This window comes from Myotis daubentonii, chromosome 9 (genome assembly GCF_963259705.1).
Source record: "Myotis daubentonii chromosome 9, mMyoDau2.1, whole genome shotgun sequence".
Classification (NCBI taxonomy): domain Eukaryota; kingdom Metazoa; phylum Chordata; class Mammalia; order Chiroptera; family Vespertilionidae; genus Myotis; species Myotis daubentonii.
This window is the reverse complement of record NC_081848.1, coordinates 1,608,998-1,622,582: the sequence shown is the minus strand read 5'-3', so window position 1 is coordinate 1,622,582 and position 13,585 is coordinate 1,608,998. Positions and strand designations below refer to the sequence as shown.

Sequence of the window (13,585 nt, the reverse complement as noted above, 5' to 3'; positions counted from 1 at the left end):
GAAAGCTATTTTATTAATTGAGCCTTGAAAAACAGGTCACGAGTGAGTGGTGGCAATGGAAATGAAGGCAACTCAGGTAGAGGAAGTAGAGGGAAAGAGCCAAGAAAGCACCAAATATGTTTTGGAAGTAGCTGGTGCCTGTTAAGGATTTATGTAGTGGGAGAGGAGCTTGAAAACTTAGGACTATTTATTTTCAAAAAACTCACAACTACCAGGTTACTTTATATGTAACTAGATAGGCAGTGAGATCCATTAAAATTTCTTTTGAGCAAGAGAGTGATCTGGTTATAACAGGATTTTAGGGAAGACTAATTTGATGAAATAAAGGGTTACAAAACAAGGAGAGATGGCATGAGGTCAGGAAGGAAGTACTGGGAATATGAGCCATGCATGGGGGTTGACAATAATGATCTAAAGATAGGAAAGCCTATATTTAAGCCAACTTCATTTTTCCAACTAATATAAGTATTTACTGTTTTCTTGAATCCTAGTTTAGTGAAAGTGAAAAGGGCTAAAATTTCCCTGTAATCTGTTATCTTTCATGTCATGTCTAAAAGTCCATCTTTATAAGTGATGGAAATAAAAAATCGAAATAGATACTGAAAACCAGAGCTGGGGCATAACATTATATGTCTCGTTTTCCTTATTTATTTTAGCTTCACTTTTCCTGTATTGGTTCTTTTTTCTTTGTTGGTTTTTTATCTTTTTCTAGGAGGAAAACAGTGTGGTTCATAACCAGAAAGTAGAAATTCTGAGAAAAATGTTACAGAAAGAACAGGAACGGCTGCAGGTACTGCCTTAGGAAAGGGCTGTGTCCAGGCAGTCAGAATGACGGGCTTCTTGTCAGAGCCGCAGGCAGACAGTGGGATTGGTGCCATCAGCTATTTGATTAAGAATAGACTTTCTCTATTTTCTTGATATAAGCAATCAATTATCAAAATGTTTTTATAACTTTTCAGTTGTTGCAGGAAGATTACAATCGAGCACCTACCCCAAAGTTGCTAAAAGAGATCCAAGAGGCCAAGAAACTCCTCCCTCAGCTGCAGGAGCAGCTGTCCAAAGCCGCAGGCCCCGCGCAGGTAGCAGCACCCCCGAGCGCCTCCCCGGTTCTGTGCTCTGTGAGCGCGCCAGATAGCGCCGCAGTGCCTGTTGGAAAAGTTACGTCTTATAGGCGGCCCTGTGTAGGGCATGACAGAAATAATGGTTCATTAAAAGAAATGTGGGCTTTGATTATTGCCTTGCTCATGATTTGATGTTTTTTTTCCACAATAATTTAAAAAAGACTGCTTTTGCTTTGATGTGACAAATTACTAAAATGTATATGTATGTATGTATGTATGTGTGTGTGTGTGTGTGTATATATATATATTACATTTTTGAGGTTCCTTCTGCAATTATGTTTTTAAGTATAGTTATAAGATTTTACAAATTGACAAGCATTGTGCTAAGTACTTGGACAGGCATTTTCTTAGTCTGCACAACAGCCCTCTTACATTAGGTACTCTTATGTTTCCCATTTTACATACACACTTAAAGAACTCAGAAAGATTAAATAACTTGCTGAGATCATTTGGCTCAGAAGCAATGGAACTGGAATTTAAACCCTGTCTGATGAATTCAAAGCACATTCACGTTCCTAATACTATAATTTCATTGTAATTTTAAAATAGATTTCAGCTGAATTTGCTACATAAGTATAAGTATGGAGATGATGGTGTCATTAGAAAAAAATAGCTTAGCATTAAATCTCAACCAGATTTATATTCTATAATATTCAGATGTGGGATATGAAAAGCTCCTTTACTTCATTTTAAAGCAAAAAGGATGAATTGCCTATATCATTTAAAAGCAGTAAGAGCTATTAATAGCTGCTGATAGTTAATAGCTGCTGATTTGCTCTTCTTCCTCAGTCAGGCCTGGCATTGACAGCCAGGTTCTGGCACTGACAGCACTTTTTAAGGTCCTCTAGCATAAATAAAAATCCTGTCAAGATGCCGAGAACTAGGGCCTAACCTGGTTAAATGACGTACACAAGGTCACACTTATAAGGTCTCCTGGCTTGCTGGTTTAGCGTACTTCTTATTTTGCATTATTTATTTTTTTATCACTTTCAGTTCCATCAACTATAGATGTTTTTAGAAATACCCTTCAGTTATGTTGACAGTTTTATGTTGTTATTACTGAGCAAAGACAGCATTCTTACTATGTTCGAATAGTAAAAATGTGGTTCCTGATCTGAAAGCTTATAACTATGTTAGAGCACTGTATCTCAGTATTTGTGATTTACTGAAATCTGAAGTGTTGAAAGGCAGTGAACCAGATGTGATGCGTAATAATCTTTACTAATGGGCAGGAAATAGAAATCATATAGTTTGACAAACTGTTTTACCTTTATGTTCTATATGGAAATGCAAACTTTATCCTCCTTACTAAACTGTCTTTGATCATTGCCATTTTACAACCACAGAATTAGTAGTGGTTTATGTTTCTAACTTTTAGATCTGTAAGCATTCTTGATCACATCAAACTGGCCAGATGTTAGCATTCTTTAGATTGTAGTGCAACTCGATTTCTTTATGCAGGCCACAGTGAAAGTCTCTTTAATGTGCTTGTGTGTAATCCATTTCAGGACGGAGCTGTACTTACATCCTCCAAGCCTTGCAGTGACACACACACAGTCAGTGAGGTGGAAGCAGACCCTGATGATGGACTAGGCAGAGTTGACTGTAGCAGCGGAGATGCATCGTGGCCCAGCAGTGACAATGCAGAGGTGAGCTCCACATCTCTGTCTTCCTGTGTTCTTCTGAAAGGTGCTCTCTAGATTTAATTTTAAGTTGCATGAGTTAGAGTTGTGTTCTCTTCCTGCTTATATTTTTATTGTTGCCATCTTTAATGTAGCAATTTGATAAGCAGAAATTCTGGCCATTGTTGTAGAGGAGCTTTTAATTCCAGAGCTCACTTTCCCCGTGCACACCATTGACACTTGTTTCTTTAGAGGAGGGTAGGAAAGCTAATAACACAAGCGCTTTCTTACTGAACTGGAAGGCCAGCTGTTGGTCACTTTAAGAGCAGGTTCATGTTCCATCTGTAGGCAGAGTTACTCAGTCTTGAAACATGGGGCCCTTTGCCGTTGCAAAGAGGAAAAGACTTACTAGTAATTCTGTTAGGTAGACTTAAGTTAATAGCTCATGTTTAATAACACTTTCTTGGTTAACCCAGAAATTGCTAGATGAACATGAATATTTGTTAAAAGATAAAATATTTGAAGTTGAATATGATGTGACTTCATAGTCATATGAATACTTAAAAGCTAAATTCAGTGTTACTTAGCATTTCTTTGTAAGTAGTATACAATGATAGAATAATGACTTACAAATAGATCACCTTTTTTTAAAATATATTTTATTGATTTTTTACAGAGAGGAAGGGAGAAGGACAGAGAGTTAGAAACATCGATGAGAGAGAAGCATCGATCAGCCGCCTCCTGTGCACCCCCCACTGGGGACGTGCCCGCAACCCAGGCACATGCTCCCGACCCGAATCGAACCTGGGACCCCTCAGTCCTCAGGCTGACGACGCTCTATCCAGTGAGCCAAACCGGCCAGGGCAGATCACCCTTTTTTAAAGTTATGAGGAAAGTAGTCTAATGCAGCATTTTTAAAACTGGTTCATGAAATCAATTTAGTTGGTTGGGGCCAGCATATTAAAAAAATAAAAAAGAATAGGAACTAAGAGTGCTGTGCATGTAGAGGTGGTGTTACTTCTTGTGACTTTGTTGTATGTGCATATATATATATGTACAGACACATACACAGAGACACACCTAAGTATTATATTTAACAGTAAAATTCCTGCCTTACTGAAGGTTCTAGTAAAAAAAAAAACGGAAAGCTACTGGCCTAAGCCATCATCGTGGCCACCTTTTGAGGCTTAGACCCAATGACTCAGTTCCTTGTGCAAAGAAAATATGAGAATTGTGTGTGTGTGTGTGTGAGTGAGTGAAAAATGACAGTAGGAGTCTTAGGATTGGGTGTGCTAAAGGTTTTCATGAGAAATTCACTTTTGACTCAAGAAAAAAAAAGATAACAGCTAACATTTATTGTGCATACATGTAATATGCTATCACAAGTGTTTCACATCCCTGTCTTAGTTAATTCTTAAAACGGCCGTGTAATGTAGTGCTGTTGTTATCATAACTTTACAAGAAAAAGCAGGCCAAATGGAAGTAACTAACTGGCCAGACTTACCCAGAGGGTAAGCGATCTGCCTTTACCAGGTGCAAAGTGTGAGCACTCTATAAGCTAAGGCGCTCGTGTGTGAAAATGCCTCGCCGTGGGAGAGCAGTGAAAGTTTTCCTGCTATGTTAGGGCCTGGAGGAAATGGCTGTCCTTCATCTCAGACACAGGCGAGTCCAAGCTGTCACTTGTGGTACCAGCATTGGCTGAGGGAGCCCTTCTCATGCTCTCCTTTCTGCTTTAGAGCTGCTTTTCCTGTCTCTCTTCATGGCTTGGTCTTACCATTACATGGAAAGTGTCTGAGTGCAAAGGGACTGTCCTGTTCACCTTTATGCTTCCAAAGCCTGACATATCATAGGGATTTAGAACAAGTTGTAAGAAAGAAAGAAAATTTTGAATTTAGAGTGATGTTACAATAAATTCTGTGGCTTAGATGTATATGCTTTTGAAAATAGAGTGAATTTGCAAATGTAGAAACAGGCATTTCAGTGAATTAAGAGTGTTTGACATGTAGTTAGTGTTTATTAAGTACTAGAAGCCCAGTATATGAAAATTCATGCGCTGGAGGGGGGTCCCTCAGCCCGGCCTGTACCCTCTCACAGTCTGGGAGCCCTCAGGGGCAGGAGGTGACCCGGCGATCAGGGGAAGGCAATGCCCCCATCAAATCTCTGCTGCTGCCACTGCCAGCAGCGCAAGCCTTGGCCAGCCCTCGTTACCTGAGCCTCGGGTGGCCCTGGGTGCCTGGGCAGCCGCCATCTGTGGCTGTGGGTGCCGCCATCTTTGAGGGCATGGCAATCAATTAGCATATTCCCTCCTTATTGGCTGTGGGCACCGCCATCTTTGCAATGGCGTGAGGATCAATTAGCATTTCCTTCTTTATTAAATAGGATTTGAATGAACAGCAACATGAATGATTAAAGAGTTTGGTCTTTGTCTTGCATGCAAAAGACAGGCCCAGTCAGAAACATGTCCATGTGGAAAGTGAAGTGGAGTAGAGGCAGGGGGATGTGTAAGAAAAGAGGACTGCTGCCCCACTGGGCGGCTCCGCTGGTGGAGTATTGTCCCAAACCCCATCAATTCCCGCGCAGAGCACATCCCTAGGTTGTGGGTTCGATCCTTGCTTGGGGTGCGTACAGCAGGCAACCGGTTGATGTTTCTCCCTCTTTCTGTTTCTCTCTCTCTAAAAATCAATGAACATATCCTCAGGTGAGGATAGAAAAAAGAAGACTACCTGGCTTAATAGGAACAAATACGTGTTGAATGGCTAATAATTGGTTATCATTTATGGAATACTTGCGTTATGTCAGCAGTTGTAACTAATACTTTACACATACTCTTTAGCTCTCGTAATAATCTTCAAGGCACAGTATTACCATTTTATAGATGAGGAAACTGAGACTCCATAAATAAATGAATTTTGTAGAAATCTGGGTGAGAGATAATATATTGTAGGCAAGGAGATTTACTGAACACTGAACAAACTAGCTCAATTTCTACATGTGTCTTTTTGAAGCTAAGATATGCCGTTTTTAGTTTATGGGTTTCCATGTTTGTTTCAATTATGTTAAGATTATAGGAACCGATCAGTGCTTTATATTTTAAATGAGCGCTTTTAAATTTTTTTCTTTTTCTGCTCATTTTTATAGAATAATCTCCTTGTGCTGTTTGTGAGATCATTATCATTGCAAAATTCCCTGCTTGTGTTTACCTCAGAGGTGATTCTAATGAATACCCACACACCCAGTTCTCACAAGAGAAGCTGCTTGATCACAAAGAATCATCAAAAATTCAGAGCATCTACCTCGCTAATTTTTAATATGTAAATGATATAAAAATACCTTATGTAAACGTTTTAAATCCATTCAAAAGTAGAGATGCATAATGATCCCCTTTATGCACCTAATCACCAGCCTCAGTAGTCATCAATAGGTGCTCAAACCTCTGGATTATTTTAAAGTAAAATCCAAGACATTAGTTCATTAATATGTATCTTTAAGAGAAAAGGATACTTAAAAAATTAGCCAGCGGAGAGGCTATACCGGAGAGGCTGTACAGCTGTAGAATAACTAGAGGTTGCATGCCTTTCCTCCCAGTTTGGGACAAGATTTACAGCTAAATACTGTGTAATCAACTTGAAAAACCAGGTGAAGTGTAGCTGATTGGACATCTTAGATCTCAGCAGCACTGAGGAGACCATGGAGAAACTGGTCAAAGGAGAGGGGTTGTAGAAAAGGAGAGACCACAGCAGTGCCACGGCTGAGAGGACCGAGTGCTAATGCCTGCAACGCTCCCTCCCCCTGGGAGTGTGGTGTCTCAATCCCCCGCAGGGATCCCAAACCCAGAGCAGCAGAGACAGCAAGAAGAGCTCGTGTAACATCGGCAGAGGGAACCAGGGGGATTGTGTCTGCCTGGGAGACTGGACAGCAGCTTCCCAGTGACAGAGCGCTCCTATTGTTAGCACCCCAAGCCTGAGAAGTTTGTTTGGGCTCTGACCGCTGGAGAGGCTGTGCCGCCATGTTTGGGTCTGGCAGAGGGGTCTGTGGGAGCCTCTTCTGTCTTGACAGGCATGTGCAGAGCCCATCAGTGATGGCTGTCTGCTGAGGGAAAGGGGAGAGGGTTCCTCACCCTGAGCACAGGAAGGAGCCCCTCCCCCACCGTGGAGCCTCCTGGGTGCTCCACCTGCTGGGTGGGTGTCATGGGGGAGAAACACAGATTGGAGATTTGGGGCCACACTGCGGAGAGTTTGGAGCATCAGTGGATATTGGAATTTCAGTTCCCACTTTGTTGAGACCAGCTATGTGGGAAAAATATTCCATGCAAATGGAAACAAACAAACAAACAAAATGCTGGAGTAGCAATTTTATATCTGACAAAATAGATTTCAAAATAAAGGCCACAAAAGAGACAGAGAAGGTCACTACATAATGATAAAGAGATTGATTCAACAAAAGGATATAGCCATCATAAACGTATATGCACTCAATATAGAAGCACCTAAATATATCAAAAAAACTTTGGGTAGACTTTAAGGGAGAAATTGCCAGCAATACAATCATAGTAGGGGACTTTAACACCCCATTGTCATCAATGGATAGGTCTTCCAGACAAAAAATCAAAAGGCAAACAATGATCTCGAACAACCCACTAGATCAAATGGATTTAATTGATATTTACAGACATTTCATTCCAAAGTAGCAGAATATATATTCTTCTCAAGTGCACATGGAACATTCTCAAAGAAAGACCACATGCTAGGACACAAAATAGTCGCAACAAGTTCAAGAAGAATGAAATCATATCAGGCATAGTCTCAGATCATAATGGCATAAAACTAGAAATCAACCACAATAAAAAAGCTCATATAACATTCAAACACATGGAGGCTAAATAGCATGTTATTAAAGAATGAATGGGTTACCAATGAGATCAAGGAAGAAATAAAAAATTACCTAGAAACAAATGAAAATGAATACACAGCTACCCAAAATCTGTGGCACACAGCAAAAGCAGTCCTGAGAGGGACGTTCCTGTCATACAGACCTGCCTCAAGAAGCAAGAAAAATCTCTTGTAAATAATCTAACCCGGGACCTAAAATAATTGGGAAAGAAAACAGCAGGAAAAGGCCAGAGTAAGTAGAAAGAAGGAAATAATAAAGACCAGAGCACAATAAATGACAGAAACTAAAGAAATACAATAAAATAAGTACAAAAGATCAATGAATCCAAAACATGGTTCTTTGAAAGGATAAATGAGATTGATGAACCTAGGAGAGAGGACCCAAAGAAATAAAATCAGAAGTGAAAGAGGAGAGGTAGCATCTTATAGAAATACAAAGGATTGTAAAAAAAATATTAGGAACAACTATTTGCCGACAAAATAGACAACTTGGGTGAAATGGACAAAGTCTTGGAAACATACAATCTTCGAAAAGTCAAGAAGAATAAAAAAACCTGACTGGATGGAAAACTAATGAAATTGAAGCATAACCATAAAAAACTCTCTGCAAATAAAAGTTCTGGACCAGATGGATCACAGAATTTTATCAAACATTCAAAGAACTAGCACCTGTCCTCAAACTATTCCAAAAAATACAAGAGGAGGGAAGACTTGCAAGCTCGTTTTAGGAGACCAACATTATTTTAATATCAAAACCAGATAAAGACACTGCAAACAAAGAAAATTATAGGCCAATATCCCTGATGAACATAGATGCTAAAATCCTCAACAAAATATTAAAAAATGGGATCTAGCAATACATTTTAAAAAATCATACACCATGATCAAGTCAGATTTATTCCAAGAATGCAAGGTTGGTCCAATATTCACAATTCAATAAATCTGATACATCACATAAACAAAGTGAAAGATAAAAATCCTGTGATCATATCAATAGATGCATTCAGTAAACTCTAGCATCCATTTATGATAAAAACTCTCACCAAAGTGGTAATGGAGGGATCCTACCTCAACCTAATAAAGGCCATATATGACAAACCTAGAGCCAACATTATACTTAATGGGCCAAAACGAAAAGATTTTCCCTTAAGATCAGGGATGTCCGCTTTCACCACCCTTATTTAACATAGTACTGGAAGTTCTATCATAGTGATCAGACAAATCTGATATCAAGCTATACTACAAGGCCATACTAATCAAAACAGCCTGGCATAAGAACAGGCATATAGACCAACAGAACAGAACAGAGAGCCCAGAAATCAACCATGTCTTTATGTGACAAAGGAGGCAAGAGCATACACTAGAGCATTGATGGCGAACCTATGACACGCGTGTCAGAGGTGACACGCGAACTCATTTTTTTGGTTGATTTTTCTTTGTTAAATGGCATTTAAATATATAAAATAAATATCAAAAATATAAGTTTTGCCCTAACCGGTTTGGCTCAGTGGATAGAGCGTCGGCCTGCGGACTGAAGGGTCCCAGGTTCGACTCCGGTCAAGGGCATGTACCTTGGCTGCGGGCACATCCCCAGTAGGGGGTGTGCAGGAAGCAGCTGACCGATGTTTCTCTCTCATCGATGTTTCTAACTCTCTCCCTTCCTCTCTGTAAAAAATTAATAAAATATATTTTAAAAAATATATATATAAGTTTTTGTTTTACTATGGTTGCAAATATCAAAAAATTTCTATATGTAACACAGTACCAGAGTTAAGTTAGGGTTGTTCAAAATGCTGACACGCCGAGCTCAAAAGGTTCGCCATCACTGCACTAGAGTAAAGACAGTCTCTTCAGTAAGTGGTGCTGGGAAAATTGGACAGGTACATGCAAAAAAATGAAACCAGACCACCAACTAACACCATACAGAAAACTCAAAATGGATAAAGGACTTAAATGTAAGTTGCCACACCGTAAAAATCCCCAAATAAAATATAGGCAGTAAAATCTCTCGAAGCATTTTGCTGATAGGTTTCCAAGGGCAAGGGAAACTCAGGAAAAATAAACAAGCTAAAAAGATTCTATTCTTCACAGCAAAAGAAACCACAAAAATGAAAAGGGAACCCACTGCATGGAAGGACATACTCGCCAATGATACATGTCATAAGGGATTAATTTCCAAAATATGTAAAGAACTCATACAACTCAACAGCAGGCAGACAAACAGTCCAATGAAAAAATGGGCAATAGTTACTTTGCCAAAGAGGACCTACAGAGGCCAAGAGACACATGAAAAAAACGCTCAAAGTCACTAATCATCAGAGAGGTGCAAATCAAAACAACAATGTGGTACCTTACACCTCACACCTGTTAGAATGGCTATCATCAACAAACAACAAGTGCTGGCGAGGATGCGGAGAAAACAGAATCTTCCTGCATGCTGGTAGGAATGCCGACTGGTGCAGCCACTATGGAGTTTCCTCAAAAAGTTAAATATGGAACTCCCATTTGACCCAGTGATCACACTTCTAGGAATATATCCCAAGAAACCAGAAACACCAATCAGAAAGGACATATGTACCCCTGTGTTTGTAGCACAATTTACAATAGGTAAAATCTAGAAACAGCCCAAGTGCCCTTCAGCAGGTGAGTGAATAGAAAAGCTGTGGTACATTTACATGATGGATTATTATGCAGCTGTGACAAAGAAGGATCTCTTACTCTTTGAGACAGCATGGAGAGACCTGGAGAGTATCATGCTAAGTGAAATAAGCCAGTCAGAGAAAGACAAGTATCACATGATCTCACTCATGTGAAATCTAATGAATAAAATAAAGTGGCGAGTAAAATAGAATCAGTAGCATGGATACGAGGAATAGACTGGCCAGTTCCTGAGGGCAGTGGGGTGGGGTGACTGGATAAAGAAGGTGAAAGGATTAGCTAAGGAACATATATGCATATCCCATGGACAGAGACAATAGTGTAGTGAAGGCAAAAAGAGGGGGAGGTTGGGGGAGAGGCAGGCATGGGGGGGGGCAGTGGAATAAGTCTGCAATATCGTTACAGATTCTTAATAAAAATATTTACCCACTAGAGGCCCGATGCACAAAATTCGTGTAAGAGCATCCCTTCCTTCCCCCAGCTGCCAGCACCAGCTTCCCTCCAGCACTCGGGACTCGGGCTTCCCTCGAAGCCCTGGCTTCGTCCAGAAGGTCGTCTGAAAGGACACCTGGTCTAATTAGCATATTCTTTTATTATAGATACTAGAGGCCCGGTGTACAAAAATCTGTGCACTGGGGTGGGGGGGGGGAGTCCCTCAGCCCGGCCTGTGCCCTCTCGCAGTCTGGGACCCCTCGGGAGATAACGACCTGCTGGCTTAGGCCTGCCCCGGGGTGGCAGAGGGCAGGCCCATTCCCTAGGTGCAGCCCCTGGTCGGGCTCAGAGCAGGGCTGATTGGGGAGTTGGGGCGCCGCCCCCTGTCATGCACAGAGCAGGGCGGATCGGGAGGTTGTGATGCCACCCTCAGTCACGCTCAGGGCAGGGCCGACAGGGGGGTTGGGGCACCGCCCCCTGTCACACTCAAGGCAGGGTCGATGGGGAGGTTGCAGCGCCACCCCGTCACACACAGAGCAGGGCCAATCAGGGGGTTGGGGCGCTGCCCCCTGTCACTCACAGAGCAGGGCCCATCAGGGAGGTTGGGGCTCCGTACCCTGTCACGCACAGAGCAGGGTCAGTCAGGGGGTTGGGGAACTCCCCCCTGTCACGCACAGAGCAGGGCCGATAGGGGAGTTGGGGCACCGCCGCCTGTCACACGCAGAGCAGGGCGGATCAGGGGGTTGGGGCGCCGCACCCTGTCACACTCAGGACAGGGCCGATGGGGAGGTTATGGCTCTACCCTGTCACAGAGCAGGGCCCGTGGGGGGGGCGGCTTGGGGCGCTGCACCCTGTCACACACAGCAGGGCCGATCAGGGGGTTGGGGCACCGCCCCCTGTCACACTCAAGGCAGGGTCGATGGGGAGGTTGCAGCGCCACCCCGTCACACACAGAGCAGGGCCAATCAGGGGGTTGGGGCGCTGCCCCCTGTCACTCACAGAGCAGGGCCCATCAGGGAGGTTGGGGCTCCGTACCCTGTCACGCACAGAGCAGGGTCAGTCAGGGGGTTGGGGAACTCCCCCCTGTCACGCACAGAGCAGGGCCGATAGGGGAGTTGGGGCACCGCCGCCTGTCACACGCAGAGCAGGGCGGATCAGGGGGTTGGGGCGCCGCACCCTGTCACACTCAGGACAGGGCCGATGGGGAGGTTATGGCTCTACCCCGTCACACACAGAGCAGGGCCCGTGGGGGGCGGTTGGGGCGCTGCCCTCTATCACTCACAGAGCAGGGCCGAACGGGGTTGGGGCGCCGCCACTGTCACACTCAGGGCAGGGCCAATGGGGAGGTTATGGCTCTACCCTGTCACAGAGCAGGGCCCGTGGGGGGGGCGGCTTGGGGCGCTGCACCCTGTCACACACAGCAGGGCCGATCAGGGGGTTGGGGCACCGCACCCTGTCACACACAGAGCCGCAGGGCGATCAGGGGGTTTGGGCGCTGCCCCCTGTCACGCTGATCCCGGTGCCGGGAGGACTCGCGGCTCCACTGATCCCGGTGCTGGGAGGCATATTACCCTTTTACTATATAGGGTAGAGGCCTGGTGCACGGGTGGGGGCTGGCTGGTTTGCCCTGAAGGGTGTCCTGGATCAGGGTGGGGGTCCCGCTTGGGTGCCTGGCCAGCCTGGGTGAGGGGCTGAGGGCTGTTTTCAGGCTGGCGAGTGAATGAAGCTCCCAACCGCTCCTTTTTTTATTTTATTTTTTATTCTTGGCCAGCTTTAGCTCTGAGGCTTAGCTCCAGCTCTGAGGCCTTAGCTGCTGAAAGCAGGTATCTGGTTTGTTTGGGTTCTATAATCGAAACACTGTTTCAACTCCAGCTCTGAGATCCAGGCTGGCTGAAAGCAGGTTTCTGGAGTTTGTTTAGATTCTATATTTGTAACAATGTTTCAAACTGCAAGGTCAGAGGCCGGCAGCGGCAGGTGGGGAACGTTGGAGTCCTCCGTCACTGAAGCAAGCAAGCCTCATGTTAGTTTCAAGCTGCCTGTTTGCCGGCCGCCACCTTGGCTGGCAGTTAATTTGCATATCTCCCTGCTTAGCCAATGGGAAGGGTAGCGGAGGTACGGCTAATTACCATGTTCTCTTTTATTAGATAGGACTAGAGGCCCGGTGCACAAAAATTTGTGCACTCGGGGGGGGGGGTGTCCCCTCAGCCCGGCCTGTGCCCTCTCGCAGTCTGGGACCCCTCGGGGGATGACCACTTGCTGGCTTAGGCCTGCTTCCCGGGATTGGGCCTAAGATGGCAATAAGACATCCCTCTGGCAGCCCGGCAGCCCTCGGGGGATGTCCACTTGCCAGCGGGGAGCAGACCAAAGCTGCAGTCGGACATCCTGAGCGGTGCTGAGGAGGCGGGAGAGTTTCCCACCACCCCCTCTGTACTGGCAGCCATCAGCCTGGCTTGTGGCTGAGCAGAGCTCCCCCATGCAGGAGCTCACTGACCTCCAGAGGGCAGCACCTGCATTGAGCGTCTGCCCCATGGTGGTCAGTGTGTGTCATAGTGACCAGTTATTCCCAGTCTTTCTGCTGTTAGGGTCAGTTTGCGTATTACCCTTTTACTATATAGGATAGAGGTCTGGTGCACGGGTGGGGGCCTGCTGGTTTACCCTGAAGGGTGTCCCTGATGAGGGTGGGAGTTTCGCTTGGGTGCCTGGCCAGCCTGGGTGAAGGGCTGATAGCTGTTTGCAATTGGTCACACCACCTTTAGTGTGGGGTTCCCCACTGGGGTGCCTGGCCAGCCTGGATGAGGGGCTGATGGCTATTTTCAGGCTGGCCAAGCTGGCTACGGAGCTCCCAACCTTTCCTTTTTTCTTT

General features: G+C 44.5%; 1 protein-coding gene across 5 annotated transcripts in view; it reads left to right on the top strand.

Annotated features, from left to right (window-relative positions):
- The window catches only part of ARHGEF12 (Rho guanine nucleotide exchange factor 12), a 204,515-nt gene that overhangs the window by 101,308 nt on the left and 89,622 nt on the right, over window positions 1–13,585 (top strand). For 3 of the 5 annotated variants that reach the window (XM_059707604.1, XM_059707603.1, XM_059707607.1), the window contains 3 exons: window positions 713–790; window positions 960–1,079; window positions 2,630–2,770. In XM_059707604.1, coding sequence (XP_059563587.1) covers window positions 713–790; window positions 960–1,079; window positions 2,630–2,770 — 339 coding nt within the window. The remainder of the gene's footprint in view (window positions 1–712; window positions 791–959; window positions 1,080–2,629; window positions 2,771–13,585) is intronic. The other 2 variants (XM_059707605.1, XM_059707606.1) reach the window with 2 other exon arrangements.